A 19,668-nucleotide genomic window follows, 5' to 3' on the forward strand; every position below is an offset into this window, starting at 1 on the left:
GGCCCAAGTGACCTGGCTAGATAACACCCTGAGGCTACCTTAGCCCGGCATTTCCTCTAGAAAACAAAGCTCATTTAAAACAAAACCCCATTAGTCTTGGCAGGAAGCTTGAATTGTCACTGTTTCAAGGAAGCTCCATTAATTACTGCTCCCACTGCACTATGAAAGATCAAATGCTGAGGATCGTTTTTAATTGGCTATTGATTTCTTATGTTATTACCTATGGTTGTGCTGAGATGCTGTCAGATGTACTGGATGCTTTTGATTATTCTTTTTGGCAGCTGGGATTAAAAACAGCAGGCAGACATTTCCTGATCTGTAATGGACTGCCATGGTGTGCCAACAAGAATCGTCAACTGGATGAATGGTCCTGCTCTGCCTATCTTGTGCTGCTGAGCTGCAGTGCAGTTTTGAAGGCAAATACCATCAGGGACCAGGCAGGGAAAGAGCAGGAAAAGCTTCAAAGAGCACAAGGATTTACTGCTTTCAGAAGTGCACTGCTGTCAGCACCGAGGCAGGGTGAGCCAGGGAGCAGGGACTTGGGCACGGACAAAGCAGAAGTGCCCATCAGTCATTGATCCAAGGAGAGGCAGATCAGATTACTTTTGCATTGCTGGGGATAACCCCCAGCACGGCAACCTCAGGGATGTGTGATCCCAAGCAGGCAAGCACACACAAACCATACCGACACAGCCCTACACACACAGCCTGCTAATGGCCCCCCTGGGACATGCTTCTCTCTCAGAGCCCATCTGGGGATGCCTGAGCCTACTCTGTGACATGCTCTCATTAGCTGGCAGAGTTCCTCCTTATTTAACAGGAGATGCTTTCCTGTTCTCCTGACCCCAAATGACACCTTGTTCTACAAATGTCAACTTCCCCTAATTGCACTTTGACAGAGAGAGAGGCAAACACTTCCTTCCCCCTCCAAGGACTGTCATTTAATTAACAGGCAGGTATCTCTCAGGATTTACAGTCCAGATCTGAGTTGCTACTCTCTCTACTCAGTAACTGAGGCCTGTGAAAGCTCATTCAATTTATCTGTGTGTTTCGATAACCATATTTCTGCTAATCTCTTGCTATGCCAGCTTCCTGGATTTACCTCTCATGGACCATGGAGAGAGCAGTTAATCAAATGAACAGTCCCCATCTCAGTTCTCATTCCCTTCCTGGTTCCTGATCTCAGACATCTGTGTTGTAGATGACTTCACAGCAGAGCAATACCTATGCTGGCACCATCACCAGTTTCTAGTTTAATCCAACCCTCATATCTGTTCTACAGACATGACCAGAGATAGCACAGATGAAAGAGAGAACAGAATCAAAGACATCGAGGCTGGCTGGATATCAAGAAGCATTTAATTTGTTCCTCCTTCACAAACTAGGATCATCTCTCTGCAACCTGTTCTTGACATATGCTTCCTAACAGGTTCTTAAAAAAAATCCAGTACTGGAGGTTCCCACAAATCCCAAGCAATCTTTTCCAGTGCTTCTTGCCCTCCTGTTAGATGTCTGAGAGCAAGGGGGAGAACAGTGCTGAGAGGCCGTCTTGCACATCTTGCCCAGATGGACATAGCTTCTGGTGCTTGGGGCCATACCATCTGTCCTGCTGGTCATGAGGAACAGACTGGTTTTACTTTGGTTGTGGCTTTTGTTTTCATCATGGGTGAAGAGGTAGATAATGGTTCCTGTCCCTTCCAACTGTTTTTGTGGGTCATGCTAGGATCTAGAAAATTCCAAAGAAAACTAGTATATTACTGAAGGTTAGTGGCTGAGGAGGGTCAAATCCAGACCCCTGGATTTTGTTCCATGTATCAATAGTCTCTGAGTAAACAGACGTATTTAGAGAGTTTAGCTTGGAGATGATCTGACCATATCAGAACAAATGAGGATAACACCAGCCAAATGTTCTGTGCTGAGGGAGCTCTATGTGCAAGAAAGTACTCATGCCCTCACCTTTGACTCCACACTGGGAAGATCAATGCTGCCATGGGATTGCCCATGCAAATTGCCACCTAAATCCCTTACTGACTTGGTAAAGAGGAGATCACACAAAACAGCTGGGCAATTGCTGACTGCCTGTCTGATTTTAGTAACACCTCTGCAGAGTTGGTGACTTCTCCAACACTGAGACTCCACAGTTCCAGGGGATGTGTCCTGCTGAGCACCTCTAGTGACAGGGTATATAAGCCAGCCTCCTGGACAAGAGTCACTGGATACCCAATGGATGTGAGACATCCAAGTACAACTGAAGTGCAAAGTGGCAGGAGCTACAGAGGAGCTCTGTTTCAGCACATCTGCTCTTCAGTAAGTACCTTGTCTTTCAAACCTCTGCTCTGCTAGTGAAAGAAAAACTTGGGGGTCAAGCTGATGGTAGAAGCAACTGGAATTCATACACTTACTGTAGGACCTATGGTATCATATTCTGCTAGCTATGGCTGCCCAGCCTGTTACAAAAAAAAATGTACAGACAGCATCTTACATTAGCTGGAAAAAACAAGTGTGGTAGAACTGAGTGCACCTAATGTCCTGCCCTTTCCCCATGACTGAGCATTTCTTCCTAAATTTTTCCTACCCACCCACAGGCTAAGTAACAAAAGAGGAAAAGGGCTCTACTGCAGAGGAGGAGACACTGAATTGCACAGACAACACTCCAGTATTTCAAGATCCATTGCCACTGTAATTATCCATGTGAGGTTTTATCCTGAACTTGCAGAAGTGAACTAAAACCCAGGGGCAAATAACAAGAGGCTTTGGGCCATGCTGGCAGTCAGGAGCAAAAGTTTCAATCTCCAGAGCTGCCTTTGACCACTTGTGATCAAAAGACCCTACATGAGACAGCAAGGTTTGCAAGAAGGTTGAAGAGAGGGGGGAAAAGCTGTTCAGCAGTGAGGAACTCACTTCAAGCCTTCTAGGGAGACATTGCTGCATCCATCACAGCTGCACAAAGTTATAATGAATGAGGAATTCACCTCAGTTGTGGTGTTCATTGAATGGGTTGGATTGAAAGGGACCTTAAAGATCATCTTATTCCAACCTGCTGCCTTGGGCAGGGACACCTCCCACTACTCCAGGTTGCCCAGAGCCCTGTCCAGTGTGGCCTTGAATATTCCCAGGGGCTGGGCACCCACAACTTCTCTGGGCGACCTGCTCCTGTGCCTCACCACCCTCACAGTAAAGCATTTCTTGCTAATATCTAACCCTACTCTCTTTCAAATTAAAGCCATGACCCGTGTCCCATCACTACATGCCCCTGCCCTAAGTCTCTCTCCAGCTCTCTTGTAGGCAGCTTTACATACTGGAAAGCTGTATCCCCAGAACCTTCTCTTCTCCAGGCTGAACAACCCCAACACTCTCAGCTTGTGTTCACAGGAAAGAATTCCCTTAGATCAGTCCCTTCCCCTGGCCTGACCTGGCCTTGCCTCTCAGTGGGAACAGAGCAGCCTTTTGGCTAGTGCTACTGCAGTCCCATGAAATCTGCAGGGCTGAGGAGAAGTCACTCAGAAAAGAGAGATGACCACATCAACAGTCACAGCTCCTCTGGAAGATCTCATTTGTCACTGAGTTTGATCTGGGCAGGGGAGGAGGAGGTGGGGAGGTGAGTGAACACACACGCTCAGCTAGTACTGAGCAGAGCTCATTTCCACTGCTGAGCTGGGAGAAGCAGCAGCAGCAACAGTTGGGATTGCAAAGAACAAAAATACACTACACAATCAAGTTTTACACTGCAGGGTGGCAGGGACAGAGGGCTGGCAGCATGCACATATGGGCTTTTCTACAGGAATGGAGACAGAGCTCACGTGCTCCAGAACATCCCCTCTTCTGGATAAGCATGGGTGGGCTCCTGGCAGCACGGGCAGACGTGCTGCACACAGCCCAAGTGAAGCCAGTGCTGGGCGGCTGCTGAGTGCCGGGTAAGAAAACCCACGTACAGACATGTTACCTCACTGCATCTGTAATGCTTCCCACTGGCTTTTGAGCTTGTGGGAAAGCCAGCACGCCTGGCACCCCAGGACTGCCAGCTGTGCAGGGAGGAACATGAGACAGGGGGATACCCCAAGTCACGACTCTGAAATGTTCCCGGGAATGGGACGTCTGCTTGTTCTCTGGCTGGAAAAAAAAAAATCAAAGCTCCCAGCTTAGGGCATTATGCTTAATAGTGACATCAGTAGAGATGGAAATAAATTTATTTCCCCTTAGAGAAAAATAAAAAAAACCCTGCCTCCCCCACTTCTTGCTCTGAAGAGACGTCTGTTTTTCTCTGGTGTTTTTGCTGGTCCCTCTGCCACCCCAGCCAAGGAAACATTCTGGGGCCACATAGACGAGCTGAGAGAACAGTGAAAAACGGGTCATAAAAGCACAGAGGAAGAAAAGCTGTGGACACTCAATCCAAGCCAAACTGTACGGGCTGGCTCCCCACTCCTCTCCACAGGTGAGTGAGCGGGCGGCCGTGGCCACGCTGGGAGATACGATCACCCACCTATACAGACAATGTCCATGAAGCCGTACATTCCATAGCAGATCTGGAAGAGCAGGTCCTGGCGCTGCCACTTGGCTGAAGGACTGAAGGTCGACCAGATGAGCCACGAGATACTGGCGATGAGGAAGAGGGAACCCAGGATGGCCGCTGCTATCTGAACCTTCTCAATGACCGTCAGAGAGATGGCCTGCCACTGTACAGGGGTGGGGGACAAGAGGAAGGGAGGAAGGACAAAAGAGATTAGTTACCTGGAGCACAGCACCATTTAAAACCGTTGTAGTGGCTTTGGAGATCTCAAAGAGCACCTATGGTTTTTACCCTGTCCACACCTGGGATGGAGCATGGCAGCTGTTCAATAGTGCATGGCCTTGGGTTTCTTGACAGCACTGCCAAAGAGGCAATGGAAAGGAATCCTGCATCTCACCAGGAAAGCACAGCAACCTGAGTGAGGCAGGACAGATGAGGGCAAGACACCAAAAATAACATCACCGTGACAGTAGATCTCTGATGGCTATCACAAACCAGTTCAGTTGCTCCTTCAAATAGAGGCCAGGCAACATCCTCAGCCCAGGATATCCTCAGCCAGTACCATAAGAATAAGTATCTCAAAGAACCAAGCTTTCTTTTGAAGGCCTCACATGAGCTGGCTCCGTGCCACTTTGTAAGATCTTACATGATCATAGCTCTAGGTAGGATCTCACAGTGGCAATGCACATCCCACAGAACTTGCTACAAACACAAGTTGTGGTCAGGACACCCTGCCTTTAGATGATGACATATTCAGGCTGTGTTCCAAGGTAAACATCAATGCTTCTTCCTCAGAAAAAGAAAAAAGTAGAAATAACTCCTCCAAATCCATTCACTTTGTCAAATAGCTTTGTATAAGCTACATTATAAATATCCCAAGTCCTGACTCCCCTTTGTCATCCAGCATAAAACCTCCCCACTCAGATTTACACTGCTGAGACAACCGTCCTATAAAACCAAGAGCAGAAATTGGTGTCTTTAACAAGAGTTGGGGACATGGTCCATAGCGTCTCCTGCAAATCAAAAATCAAGCGTGTAAACAGGCTGAGAAGAGACAGTCTCTCCTGGCATCGAAGTATATAGGCCACCTCTAGCTGTGAGATACATGCCCTTGAAATCACACTGGGACTGGCAGGAGGATAAACAAAGATGGACTTCAACCTCCTGAAGATACAGAGGATTCAGAGGAGTTGAAAATCTTTAGCCTAGATTCAGTCCAAATTCAGTGTCCCTGTGAAATGACAGTCTTGTGAGATCTCAGTGCACTGCATGTTTGTCAAACACAGCCTAGGACAGCAAGATCACCCAGCAAGCCTTGTCCCATCCTTCTGCAGTGCAAGAAAGGAGTTCAAGTACTTAAATGCCCAGGCCAGCCAGGAGTTAGCAATGTTTTTTGCAACAGCTTTTGAACCCTGACTGAAGTGTGAGAAGGACAAGAAGTGACTTGTGCTGGTACAGGCATGCATGGCACTATTACCAGACCAGTGAACCCCTGAACTGAATGCACTCCCCTAAAAAGGGCTGCATTTGGAGAGGAACAAACTAGAGCTTCAGCTGGAGGCTGAGGTCTGTGGGTTGCAACTGAAGGAGATTCCTCTGCCTCTGCCAGCCTTGCTCCTTGGCTTACATCCGGCAAGGGCAGACAGCCCTCAAATTGTCTGCCATGGATGTGCAGCATCATGAGGTGGGTGGTACCAGCTTATTTGGTAGTCAGCCACAGAAATGGCCACAGAGCTGCTGAGCAGAGAGAGCACTTGTTTCCTACTGAAGCAGGACTGGGCTCAGCTAAATCCAGTCTCCTCCCTGGGCTCAGATACTCCAGACCCCTTCTTGCCATCTGCCCCAGCAGCTGACCCAGCCAAAGGCAAACACTTAGCACCGAGGACACTCAGTAATCTTTTCAACAGCCCATTCCCCACTCTGCCACAGCCCGACCTGCTCCATGCCTCCGCCAAATCCAGCCACACATCTGGCCCCTTTGTGCCACTGACAAGGTCACACACTGAACAGCCTGGAAGTCCCAATGCTGCAGGGGTGCTGGAGTCCACAGGAAAGGCACAATGGTGCAACTCCTCTCCTGACATAAAGCAGAGCAAAGGCCACCCAGCACCCATCACAGATGGGTGGCTTCTGGGCTTCTGGCTTCTGAGGATGGGATAAGCAGCTCTGCCATCCTCCCATCAGCTCGCCAGCATTGTTCTCAATACTATAAGCCAATAAAGGACAAATTTGCAAGTAATGCCATTAGCCCAGAGCTCCAGGACTAAATTCATGTGGAGGGGAAGGAGCTTGGCTATGTGCATGGGGTTGCAGTTTCACCCCTGCAGCTTTCCCCAGACCTCACCTCCCCTTCTGTGGCCTGTAGCTAACTCGGAGGGAGTGCTGGGAGCACAGCCTGGTGCTGCATGAGAAGGCTTTACTGCAGGCCCCTCACACCAGCCCGTGTGCACCCGTGCCAGCCAAATCATTCTGCATCATTTCTCTCTCTTGAGGAGGTAATGGACTGGCTCCTCACCATCTGCCTGGCACACTGCAAGGCCTCTGGTAGCAACAGGTCCTTCCAAGGTAGCAATTAGAGACAAAGGGAAGAGAAGAAGGAACTGTTTTCTACAACCAGAAGCCATGTACAACCAACACCATGGCTTTGCAGAGAAAGAGAGGCTTCACAGTGTAGCATTAAATACATTGTCAGAGGGGATGGGGTTCAGAGAACAGATGAGTTACACCTGAGTGCAAACCTCAAACCCTGCTCCCCTTGGCTGGGAACAGAGAGGCTGAAACACTGGCAGGGACAGTGCCTGATGCTGCTCAGCTGGCAGCGGCTGCTGGGAAGTTCACTGTGGTGATAATGAAGAGCCTGGAGTCTGTCAGCTGTGCCAGGAGGTAGGAGGCTCTCCCCCTGCATCTGGCACTAAGTGAGTGACACACACAGCAGCAGTCCTGACTCTGTTCAGAAGGTGGCACTGGGGTGTGATTACCCTCTGGCAAGGAGGTAAATGGGTCAAAGCCGAACATTGGGGAAAACAGCCAGCTTGCAGAATATTTTAATATTTTCCAGTTTAAAAAAAAAAAAAGAAAAAGGTAAGTAATAAATGTTGTATTTTGTCTCTGGCAACCCTGAGAACTGCAATTTAGTGTCCCACATCTACCTTGAGCCACTAATAACAAGAGTAATTATTTTTCTTTTTTGAATTCCATTTTGCTACAAATCTTAGTGTATGAGATGGAAGATCTTAGCATGAGACAGAAGATAAAGCCTGTTACCCCCATGAGTGCTCAGACAGAAAGGCCCAACAGCTCTTCAGAGGTAGAATGTGCTGATGAATTTCAGCTGTAGGAGCTGGGCTTGATGTGTCCCTGCACCGGCAGCCCTAGGAGCTCACCTCAATCACAGCACAGTGTCTTTCAGATTTCATAACAGCCTTTAGAAAATCACCCCTTTTCCTAAGCCCTCTCCACCCTCATTATGGCCATCAGACCAGGGATTTGGCAGGTGACCCTATCATCCCTGGGTCACCACTAGAGCTGCAAAGAGAGGTCTCAGCAGCTCTGGAGTCCCTTTACTGCCACATCTGAAACCCACAAAGCTCTTTGAATGCCTGGCAGCAGACGCAGCCTCCTCTCTCCAAATCTCCAGCTCAAATGTTCAATATCTACCAAGATCACAGTGTCAAGCAATCCCACCTTGTGGGGAGAGACCTAAAGCTGAGCCCTTCTTCCCTCAGTTGATAATGACTCGAGCTCCTGGTAGCCACTGAGCTGCACTGAAGTGCACCTATAACAACTCAGCTCACCCAGGCTGTCAGTCAGGGACATGACCTTTAGGCAGGTAGAAAGCTCTACAGATGCTCTGCCAGTGCTGAACAGGGCAGAACTAAGGACTTGGTGGTACCAGAAAGCTTTAAAGGCTCCATACAGGATAACAGGATCAGCTTTGTGAGCTCCAGACTCAAATGGCTTCAGAGCATGCCCAAACAGCTTTCTGTGATGGTCTGCCACCCGCACTGAAATAGTGCTCCAACCCTCCAAACCATTCTGGAGAAGCTGTCTGGAGATGTCTCTCTGTCCTCTGCTACCACCCCCCTGGGACAAGCGCTTTGGCACATCACCCATGCCTGCAGGTGCAAAACACTACTCTTTCTCAGACCAATTTCCCCAAGTTTCCCCATTTTGCCCAAACTGAAAAGCTCTACAATCCAGATACCTCAGAAAGAGCTTCTTAGGAGCTCACTTCTGACATTTATGATGACTTTAGTCAGGGTCCAAGCTGGGACTGGTGCCTTCGAGTCATGTCACTCCCTGTCTCACACTGTTCCATAACCTGCAAGTTGTACTTTAGACAAATCTGTTTCCCTGTTTGCTTCAGTGCTTCTGCTTAAAGGCTTGTAAGTGAAAACCTGCTAATGCAACACAGATAAATAATGTTGTCACTATTTAAGGCCCAATCTGTATTTCCTTTTCTTTGGCACTTGCAGTCTACAAAGGCTCCCAATCACCAGCATGAGCATATCCAAGGCAGATACTGCTTGCAGAAGATGTCTATGTTTTACTGCAGCAGCTTGCAAAGAAGTCTCGTTTGCTGGAAAAGCCTTCCTGCACTCCCCTGAGAGCTCCTCCATGCCTGCCTCAGGCAGTTCAGTTTATTTTTATTGCTGTATCTGACACGTCCCCTTAATACGCATCATTAACATCCAGAGCTGTGCTAGTCAGCAATTTAATTCTCAGACCCAGGGTCACAAGCAAGAGGAGGTTTTTCCTAGAAGGTTGGAGAGGATCATTTGTAGCACTGCTTAGGTGTGGCTCTCCCCTTCCTGCTGTCCCAAGTTCCCGGCCATCCTCCTCAAGTATGTTCTGGAGGATGGATACTTCTTTATAAATTCACCAAGCAAAATTAAGCCACTGTTGTGGCATAGCTTCCCTGCTGTACACTTACGGATGCTGTGGCTTATTCAGATACTAGAAAAGCAGCAAGGAAGAGGGGGAGTGGGGCCAAGTAATGAAAATGGGCAATGGTGAAAACCTCCCTCCTCCATGTGCCAGGGCATCTGGTAAGACTCAGGCTACAGCACCGGTATCCTGGAAAATTCCCATTATAATGCACAGGCCCCAAAGTCTCTCTTGCAGTGACTGCACCCACTGCTTGCAGCCTTCAGCTGAAGCTCAGCAGGGACCAGCAAAGCTCATGCTTAACACAACTGATTCAGCAGGCTGGGACAATCAGGAGACATCAGTAAAGTTGCCTCAAGCTTTTTAGCTCAGGATCTCAGGCTGAAGTTCAAATACCCTGTGAGCTCAGCCATTCTTGCAGATGTGTCCTGATGAAGAGGCCATATAAGAGCACTCATCAGCTCCTAAAAGATCATCACCATGGACAAAATGGAGACAGAGGAGAACACAGACCATTTCCCAACCCCAGCACCGGATAACTGGGGATCTTTGGAGCTGAAACAGCCCGCAATGCAGGAAGAGTCAGAGATAACAGTATGTCAGAACTGAACTCCTCAAAACTGCAGACAGTTGTTGGGAAGGTTGGTTCAAACAGATTTTCTCTCTGCTAACATCAGAGTGGATGTGGCTCAAGAGTGACTACAAAGGAGCTGTATAGATTAAATACACATCAGAGGCCCATTGAGGCAGATACCTACTCCACTGTGTATCAGCACCAGGGTGCAGGAAGTACTATCACGTGCTTCTAAACCCCTGTGTCTTCAGGGTCTTTTTAAAATCATAGGCTTTAAACAAGTATTGCCATGGAGGGAGGCATTTAAACCCTCCAAGCCCGTGATTCCTGTCTTGGTGACTGGCAAACCGGAGAGCAGGAAGATGGATGGATGGATGGATGGATGGATGGATGGATGGATGGATGGATGGATGGATGGACAGACAAAGCTCTGGATTTCCTGGTTGCTCACAGCTGATGGAGTATTTTTTCTCATTTGTTGCCCGACTGCTGCTTGGCAGGACACCTGCTATGTTCTCCAACAACTTTAATTTCCCAGTCTGAACAGGTTAGCAGTGTTGCTGCTTTAAGACCCTTGCTCTTAAATGCCTGCAATCCAGGGAGTGGGGTGGGTTAATTTATAGAGATTAATTCTGCCAAAATAGCAGACTAAAGGTCTCTCTCTGGTATGAAACATCATAATAGCCCGGAGGCTGGAAGGAGCCTGTGTTAATTATGCATGAACTCGGCTGTAACTTCTCTACCCACACCATGAGTCTCCAGACACATCTGGCCCATGCTGTGCTTCTGAGCACTCCAAAAAATGTGCAGCAGATGTCAAAGTGGGCAGAGAAACATGCAGGTCCCAGGGAACATGTGGGTATTGGATGTGCTGCTCTGCTCAGACCAATTGGACATGCTTCAGGGAGTCCAGGGTCTGCCAGCTGCCTGGATTTGGCTTCCCAGCAGTCTATCAGATGAGAGGATGCAGGAGAGAGGTAGGCCATGTTACTGGTTAGAATCTAGCCAAGCTCAGAGCATCACCCAAACAGATTATAATTGACAAAGACATGAGGCCTGTGTGGTCCTTGCCTGTACTATGGTTGGTCTAGAAAAAAACAGATGACCTTGACTTCTTACAGCATTTGGCCTCCAAAAATTGTGCTTGAGAAATTCAGAGATTTCTTGTAAGAATAAAGCTGGGCCCAAGTTCCAGCAGATCCTGAGAAGAAAGGTCAGGGACTTTGAGATATATCTGTATGTCCAGCTGGACTGTGTTATCCACAAGTGGGGTGCAGGCCAAGCAGAAAGGATGCTCCTCCCACCTGCACATGCTGTGACTTGTTATGGGATACAGTGCTGGGGCATGGTAACTCCTGTATCCTCTCTGCCTCCTCTTCCCAGCATGTTACCAGATGGTGAGAGCCACTGAGAAATGAGGCATTCATAGTGATGGGTTACAGGGGACCCAAGCCCTTAGTCCTGGTAGGAAGTCCTGGCCTGGTCCATCAGCCACTTCCCACAAGATTTTGCAAATTAATGCCTATGTAGCATCTGCTTCCCAGCAGTGCCTTTGTGCTGGCACCAGACAGGGCACCCAGGCACGCAGCTGTAACTCTACACACTGCATTTATTCCAGGCCAAACGTCTTTTCACTCCAGTTGCTTCTTCCCATCCTCCAAATTTCCCAGTGCTTCTGTGAGAAGTGCTGTGAAGTCTAAGCCAGAAATGTGAAGGTTCCAAGCCCTGGATCTACACAGTCCTCTGGGACTTTTGCTCCTGGAGCCAAGCTCTCTAACTCAGCTGTTTCTGCCACTCAGCTTTTGTGTTCATGGCAAAGACCAGCAGATCAGGCCACTTTCTGACAGGGGAACCCAGAGACAGAGAAGCTTTGCACAGGCTCTGAAATATGTGTGTGTGAGGTGTGAGCCTGTCCATGTGCACCTCCCAACAAATTTTAGCTGAGTGAGGAACAGGAAGTCATTGACCCATTGCCCTGAGCCACATGAAAGTGCAGAGCATTTGGAAGTCATTCATTAACGGCGGTTCTGGAGACACAAACGCTCACAAATTTGTACTCGCAAACCTTCAGTGCTGCTCAGCATTGCATCCCCAATCTGAGACACAGGAAGCATTAGGGCACTTGTGGAGCAGCTTTCCAGAAATAAACAAAAGCTGCTTTGTCCACATCTCCCCTCCTGTGTTTCAATCTGCTCTGAGTTACTAGAGCCAAGAAATTAAAATATTCTGGGTCTGAGGCTTGGGATGAAACTACTGATGTGTCCAGCCCATGGCTCATGGAAAACTGAATCAGAAGCTGTAGGGACTCTCAGAGAGCAGGCAGGTATTTTCTTCCCCTCAGCAAAATTCTCCCATGATGTCCCCCTAATTTCACTACTTCATTTAAGTTTGGAGTCCTAATGGGTTGTCCCTTTCTCCTCAATGTGGTAAGCGACTTCAGGCCTAGAAAAAACCACAGAGAGATCGCAGTCTGAAGAAGAGAGCAGGAGTTTGCATTCCCCTACTCCCCTGTACAACTGGGCACCATCACCAGCGCTGTCCTTGCCCCCTGGCAAGAGAGCGACCTGCGGAGGCGCAGGCACTGGACAGCCCAAAATCCCTACAGACATGACCCTGGTCTCTAAACCATTGTAATGCCTCTCCAGTCCAGATGATGCTGATTAAGCAGCAGTACCTGGATGTAATGTGCATCCTTACGGCTGGGGCACTAATGGTGCTCAGCAAAGGCATGCAGCAATTAATGCATCTTCAGGCATTGCTCCCGCAATAAATCAATAGCTATTAAGGATAATTTATCCCATTTTTAAGTCACACAGGTTTCCCCATTCTGAATCCTGATTTTGAATCACCAGTCTGTACTGCAACTTATTCAACTACAGTGCTTTACAGATAAGAAAGGATGTGGGTCCTTGGATGACTTTTACAGACACTCACATCAAGATGTGCTTTACCTGTTGTGTGCACATCTGCAAAAGTCCATCAAGAATCAGGCTTGAAGAGACCAGAGTATCAGAGACAACACCTCTTGTGCCATGCCATGATTGTGGGAGAGCAGTAAAGTGAAAAAGGTGAGATCGGAGAGGAGAGCTCTAAGAACCCTCCATCTGCCTCCTCCATCCCTCACGCCAACACAGCAGAGTCTCAGCAGGAGGAGATCAGGATTAATGGCACAACTATAAACACTCAGTCACAGATTGTGTGCTCTATTGCAGTAAATCCCACAGTGGCCCTGTCCTTGCATGGCCCTGGAGACAGGCACACCTGTGGTCTCCAGTGGATGAACACATTTGAATGGCTGTGAGGTGTTAGTGGAATTTTCAACAGGAGGCAAGTGAATATAGGAATTGCCAAGGACAGAAAGAGCAGACTCGCAAGGGATGCTCACAGAACCACTGAGCAGAACATGGGGCCTCTTTGGATTAAGTCCCTAGCAATCCTTTCTAAGTGTCTCAGACATACGAATCCCTGTGCACAGGGAAGGAAAACCCACACAGGTAAAATCCACTTGCTCCCAGAAACAAAAATTGAAACAAGAATAGATAGACTTTGAAATGTCTCTAGTACCTTTACCTGCAGAGGGTTCTTTGTGCTTATGGCAATGACGTGATACTTGTAGTAACACAGCTCACAGCTCCAGCAGCCTCTCTCGCTAATCCATTTGATCAGACATGGCTGGTGCGTGCACTTCACAGATCCATCACATCGACACGGGCTCAGCAACTCCCCCTGAAAGAGACAGACACCATCAGTGAGGATTCCCTCCTTCCACAGGCACGGCACAGCACAGCACACGTGGCACAGCGTGGCAGAAGCTCCCACATCCACCATTTGAACTTCCTTTTTACATAGTTTGGCTCAGGCAATTGTGCTGCTTCCATTCCTTTTCCCTCTGATAATGCTTGGCTGATGTGAACCAAGACTCAGGGATGTAATGGTCTCAGCTACTGGGGTCTTACTTGCCTTGTCACCACTGAAGGAAAACCTAGATAAGCACAACTTTTACAAGACTCCAGAGGACCCACACTGACCCCAAACAGTGGACACACCTCTGTTGGCAACCACATGCCACTAGTTCATTGCTCAGGTTTTTGTCTCTCTGCTGCCTGTTTTACAAAGTGAGGTTGGAGGTGGTAATAAATTGTGAGACAGTCTCTGCCGCAGACTGATGTCCTGCTCAGACCAGGGTAGCTTCCTTGAGCCCAGGCAGGCAAAAGGTCCTCAGATTTATCTCCACACCATCCACTTTCCCCAGACAGTCATACTGGTGAACTACAGGGCTGGCTATTTGCACCCTAGAAGCAAGCAAGAGGAGAACAAATTGTGTCCTGGCTTGTGACCCAGATGGTTATGAGTGGTGGCAGAAACACTGAACCTCCTGGCTCGGTCCCTTGTTTCTGGTGTAGCTTTTAACAGGGTATCCATGAAGACACCGTATTATTCAGATCCATCTTCTGTCATCCTGTTCACCATGGGACTAAATTCCTCTCTGCACACAAGCTCAGGAGCTCTTTACAGTTGTTTGCCATTGCTTATTCAGGTTAGGAGAGAGACATTACATTTTACTCTTCACTGTTTACTGTTTAAAAGCCATAGTAAAGATTCCAATAGTGTATTTAGCTGTGCTCCAAGATTAAAAAGGTTTTAAAGGCAGAATATCTATGGGACAGAGAAGGTTGAATCATACTTTCGGCACTGCGGAGAAGATATTTGCTTACAGCCCAGATCAGCCTCATCACTAGCCTGATGGAGCACCAGGATAATGGACCCTGGCACTGGACACTGCTGGATATGGTAAAAGACATCCATTCCAACTGCCTCGGGTTATGCACCAGATCCTGTTCTTGCTAACCCTGGTGGGAAACTGTCTCAGCTTCTAGGTCACTACATCAGGTCTCAGGACCTGAGGAACTGAGGACCCCACTGGGCAAGAGTGATACTTCTGTTTTACAAAACCTAATGCGAACACGTTAATAGTTTCATTTGTTTCAGCTAGGTGACCTAAAAATGTCATCTTTCATGAAATTTTACAAAAACTGTAAATAATTGTTTATGTTACAAACACAGCCTTGGCTCTGTTTTTCAGAGTTTTTCAGAGTTCAGAGTTTTCTGTGTTACTGGTTTTCATTACATATCGTAGGGGATACAAAGGGAGAGGGGGAACAAGGAGGGTTGTAGGCTCCATGAACCTTTTCCACCTGCAAAGGGGTGACATGACAAGCCAGAAGAAGGGAAGCAGGGAAGGATTAGATGGGAGAAAGGTGCACGTGGGAATGAGCACTGACATTTAGCAAACTCCCCATGTGAGGTCCAATTTGATGGGCTTAGGTTTGGCTGTGCATGTTTGTGCCTTGGCTGAGACTGGGGTTAGACATCGCCAGTGTGATAAGGAGCCCAGACGAGCAGGTACTGCCCGACAGGATGCAAAAGGGGAGGGACCAGAATTTGGCACAACTCCTCTGTTTCTCCGGCTCACCAAACCTCTTCCACACCAAGAGCCAGCCTGGTACATGGACCACTGCTGTGTGCCTCTGGTCTGCCCTTTTCATCTCAGCCTTATTTTCTCAACAGCTTCACTCCTCAGCACACAAGTGCGGCCCCAGCACTAAGGAGGTCACGCAGAAACCTCCCAGATCTGCAGCATCCCTGCCTTTCCACTTCACTGCTCACCAGGGTCTCTCTTGCAGGGCTCAAAATGGTGAGTACAGGACGTGGGCTTTGTCTAATGAGCAGCTGGAGGCATCGATGATGAGGGATCAGAAATGGAGCAGAATGGAGCAGGAACTAAGAGCAACAACCTCCAGGCAAAGGCAGAGGGGAAAAGCTGTAGCTACAGCCTGGACTTGCACTGGCTTCTGGGGCTCTGTAACAAATGAGTCTATGAAATCTGAGCTTCTCTCTTCAGAGCCAAGAGATGTTCACAGATGTCCTACAGCACCATGGGGACCCAGTCTCCCTCCCTAACTGGGATGCTCAAACACACAGTCTTGCCAGCTCTTACAACCTCAGGATTCAACTGTGGAGATGAGTCCCCCAGTAACTTGATTTTAGCAAATGTAGCAAAAACTCAATTTATCACATTTTCTCCAATCGTCTGAAATATTACATCCTTGTATGTGGCACACAGCTATTTTTGCATACTGTGAAGCCCAATTCTGTCCCCAGCAGGCATTTGTAAAAACACTGCCACATGCACACACGCTCACATGCAGTCCTCTACCAGCAGAAAAACAAACACCAGGGGCATATTAAAGGAATACATCCTTTGTACAGCAAAGGAGAAGGAGTCTCATTGCTGGCTGTACAGAGAGCTCAGGAACAGACCATTGGCTGTGATACGCAAGAAGGTTCTGCTGTACAGAGTCCTCTTCTGCCAAAAGCTACAGGAACACAAAAGCAAACCCAAAGTGAGACACAAATCACAACTATTAGAGATAGAAATGAAATCCCTAACACACATTTTTGCAGGTTTGTAGAAGATGGGTCTGCACAACATATTCTCCAGTGCTCAAACAGCAGTATTCCCACCAATTCCCTTTGGGGACTGCTCTCCAAAACCCTTTGAAGGGTCTATTTCCCTACTTCACAACATTTATTTTTGCAATTTCCCATGGTAGAGTTATATCCCATCACTGAGATGAGTCTAAGCAGCATTTTTCCTTTGTCAGTAATTCATGGAGAAATGCTCCCCAACAGCAAGCTTCCTCCTCAGCTTGCTCACTACCACTACACTAGTTCTTGTTCTTCTGAAACACTCAAGTGTGCTTTGGAGTCAGGGCTGCCTTTAATTTTTTCTGTTATCCAAGTCTAAATTAGCAAAAAAACAGAGTTAAAAAAAAGGAAAGGGTGCTCTGTCTCAGCCACAACCATTTCAATATACGCATGAAATACTCTTCCTTATTTCTGGAAAGAGTAAAATCCTAAGCAATTATATATAACATTCTTCCCTGTCTATCACTGTGATGGGAGCTTGTCTTGAGGAGCAGCAGGGGCAAGGCCAAGCTGAACTGGCTTTACCCTGAGGAAGACAATACTGTAGGAGATGAACCAGTAGTGCAGGTCTGCTCCAGCTCTGTCCTTCTGCTCTGGACTCCCAATCTGTACCTGCTGCAGTATGTCAAAGTGGTTAATGATTATCTGGCCCCTGCTATTTAAAGCCTACTGGGAGGAGTGCTGAGAAAGGATGGAAAAAAAGAAGACTATTGCCGGCGTGCTTGTGGTGCTCAGTATATCCAGGGAGAAAATAACCACGTCAGGAGCAGTGTCACCCCTGTTGAGTGCTGGTGGCAGTGTTTCGCCTGGCTTTTATCTGTCATTTATCAGTGCTGGGAGCCCATTTGCACACTGCTACCACAGCTGCAGCTGCTCACCCACCAGCAGGCAGACATAGGATGTGTTCCCCAGACCTGTTCTTTTAACTGCAAATTAAGTACAGCTAATTTGCCCACCCAGTCTCCTTTAAAGAGGGCAGGGCTGCGAATGACTGTGTTGCAGGGCCAGGATGTGGTTCGTCTTCTGGGTTGGCCCAGCTGTGCTGACCTATGTCTGGTGCCTGGGCTGCTCCTGAGCACCAGTTCACCTAGGAAGAGCCATGTTACCAACATCCTGTTATCAAAACCATTAAAGCAAACATTTTGAAAGCCAGTGCAAACTGTACAGAAAACCAAGATAGCTGATGGTGATCTTAAGACCTGCAGTTTTTATTTCACCTGTGCATTCCCTGCTCAGGTATGCAAAGTAGCACAAGCATCAGTCACAGGAGCAGTGCCCTGAGTAAGAGCAGGTGAATGAGAAGGTGCTGAAGGAGTTGTCCTATCACAAGGGCTGCCATCTCTCTCTGGGGGTGTACATGCAGCTGCTGCTGCTCACAGATCTGCATGCATGCATCTGAAACTGCTGGCATTTATCTGAGTTTGTCTTGTTTGCAGGAGGAAGCCAGGGTCATTTAATTTCAGGTCTTCAGCTGCGTCTCCTAAATATACTTAAATCTCCATATTGAATTTAAATGCAATGGGAAGTTTTACTACAGCAAATAAATGCCAAATGATTTCTATATTAGGAACATAATTACAGATAAATTAAGTCAAATGGCAAAGAGAATCCCATTGTTACAGAGCTGGTAAACTTCAATAAACATGTACTAATGACCACTCTGTCTTCACACACTTTTAAGAGTTGCCCTTCTATCCTTTTGAACTAAACACATGTGACTACCAGCATCTCAAATGCTTCCCTATGCATGCAAGCACTGTGCCAGCCAGCAGCAGGCAACAAGGGACATGGAATAGGTATGTGTATGTGTGTATATATATGTATCACACTGCATGAAATTCTCCAGCACTGGGGGAAATTGGCACAGAGTGCGGACCCAGACAGGAGTGGACCTAGGTCTCCTGTGATGTCAGGACAGTACAGGACATGGTTATGAATGGGGCTCTGGTGAGATGCCATTTCGCCAGGCACCCCAGCAGAACTGGGTACTGATCCCAATCTCCATCTTGGTAGAAATCTGCTGAGAGACTTTTCTTGACCCAGCTGAGGGAATACCCCAACTGGGAACCTCCCTAAAATCTGGAGAGCCTATAGGAAAATCTATGCAAGTGATAAGAAAAAGAAATCCAGACTGCCATGTCTGTCATCAGAACTGGCTCATCCTACAGCTCCCCCACAAGACCTGGTATCCCCGTGGCATGCAGAAACAGCACTGCCCATGGCAGGCAAGATCTGTGTGCCCTGGGGTGCTATGAGTACCCCCGTCCCAACATCAAGACAAAATGCAGCCCCATAAAGTAGAAGAATCCAGCTCTGGACAATTGTTTCTGTTGCTCAGCTGTGATTTTAAGTCCGTGACTGCCTGGCTGAAGCCTCTGGTGTGTGCTCTTGGCCTGGCAGCTCCCTGGGTCAGGACCATGTCTCTGCAGGGCTGAGCTGTGGTAGAAGTGTGGGCCCCTCTCTAGGATTCCTTAAGCCCTCAGCAGAACGAAGGAACAGCGACAGCTGGGTATGTCAGGCTGGGGGCTCTGAGATGGGCATGGTGGGGGCACAGCTCTGCTTCTTCATGGTCTTCTGCAATTTTCCATGGATATTAGCTGTTCTGGCAGCACAGTGAATGGGGCACTTATCTTTCACAGGGCGATGAGAAATCCAGCAACAAGCCTGAGGCATCTCTGCCATCTCCATGAGCAGACAGGGATCTCAGCTTTGGTGCACCCAGCAAAACCATCACACAGCCCTCTGGGACCATCAGGAGCATTTTCCTGATGTCTGGGAGCGTGGGCGCTGGTTGGGAAAGGGATGTGTCTCACAAGGTACTGAGCTGAAACCCAACATTTGTTCCACAGTGAGTCTTGTCTGAAAAGCCATCACGTTTGCAGAGCTCCTGATGCTCCAAAAACAACACAAATTGCCTTTCCACCCACAGAGGCTCTGCTGCAGCACCTGCAAAGAGCGCTGGGGCTGCCACGCTGCTCAGGATTTTTTTGCACCTCTCTGATGAAAACATGAAAGGTTGCAGCCACAGCTGCAAGGAGGGCAGGGTGGGACCTGCTTTGCATCCTCCTTCTGCTGGAAAACTCATTCCACCACTATCACAAGAGGCATGACTTCCCAGCTCAGCAGCTGATGCCCACAGCCTCTGGCTTTACCATGGACCAGGGAAATTTTAAGTTTTCTCTGCGCTTTCCTGTCTGCAGTGTTTTGTGCC

At 48.1% G+C, this 19,668-nt stretch overlaps 1 protein-coding gene across 2 annotated transcripts in view; it reads right to left on the minus strand.

Moving 5' to 3' along the window:
* The window catches only part of MARCHF4 (membrane associated ring-CH-type finger 4), a 92,807-nt gene that overhangs the window by 12,451 nt on the left and 60,688 nt on the right, over window positions 1-19,668 (minus strand). Inside the window, exons 1-3 of one of the 2 annotated variants that reach the window (XR_015773111.1) lie at window positions 7,023-7,151; window positions 4,481-4,673; window positions 4,043-4,326 (exon numbers count right to left, since the gene is read on the minus strand). Coding sequence is in view for 1 of the 2 variants with exons in the window: in XM_088059041.1 (XP_087915167.1) it covers window positions 4,481-4,673; window positions 13,533-13,694 (355 nt within the window). In the remaining variant the exon portion in view is untranslated. Of the gene's footprint in view, window positions 1-4,042; window positions 4,327-4,480; window positions 4,674-7,022; window positions 7,152-13,532; window positions 13,695-19,668 lie in introns of those variants that run through there. The other variant, XM_088059041.1, reaches the window with a different exon arrangement.

This window comes from Pseudopodoces humilis, chromosome 8 (assembly GCF_049639895.1).
Source record: "Pseudopodoces humilis isolate 2021_Gansu_Grassland_sample_001 chromosome 8, ASM4963989v1, whole genome shotgun sequence".
NCBI classification, from domain to species: Eukaryota; Metazoa; Chordata; class Aves; order Passeriformes; family Paridae; genus Pseudopodoces; species Pseudopodoces humilis.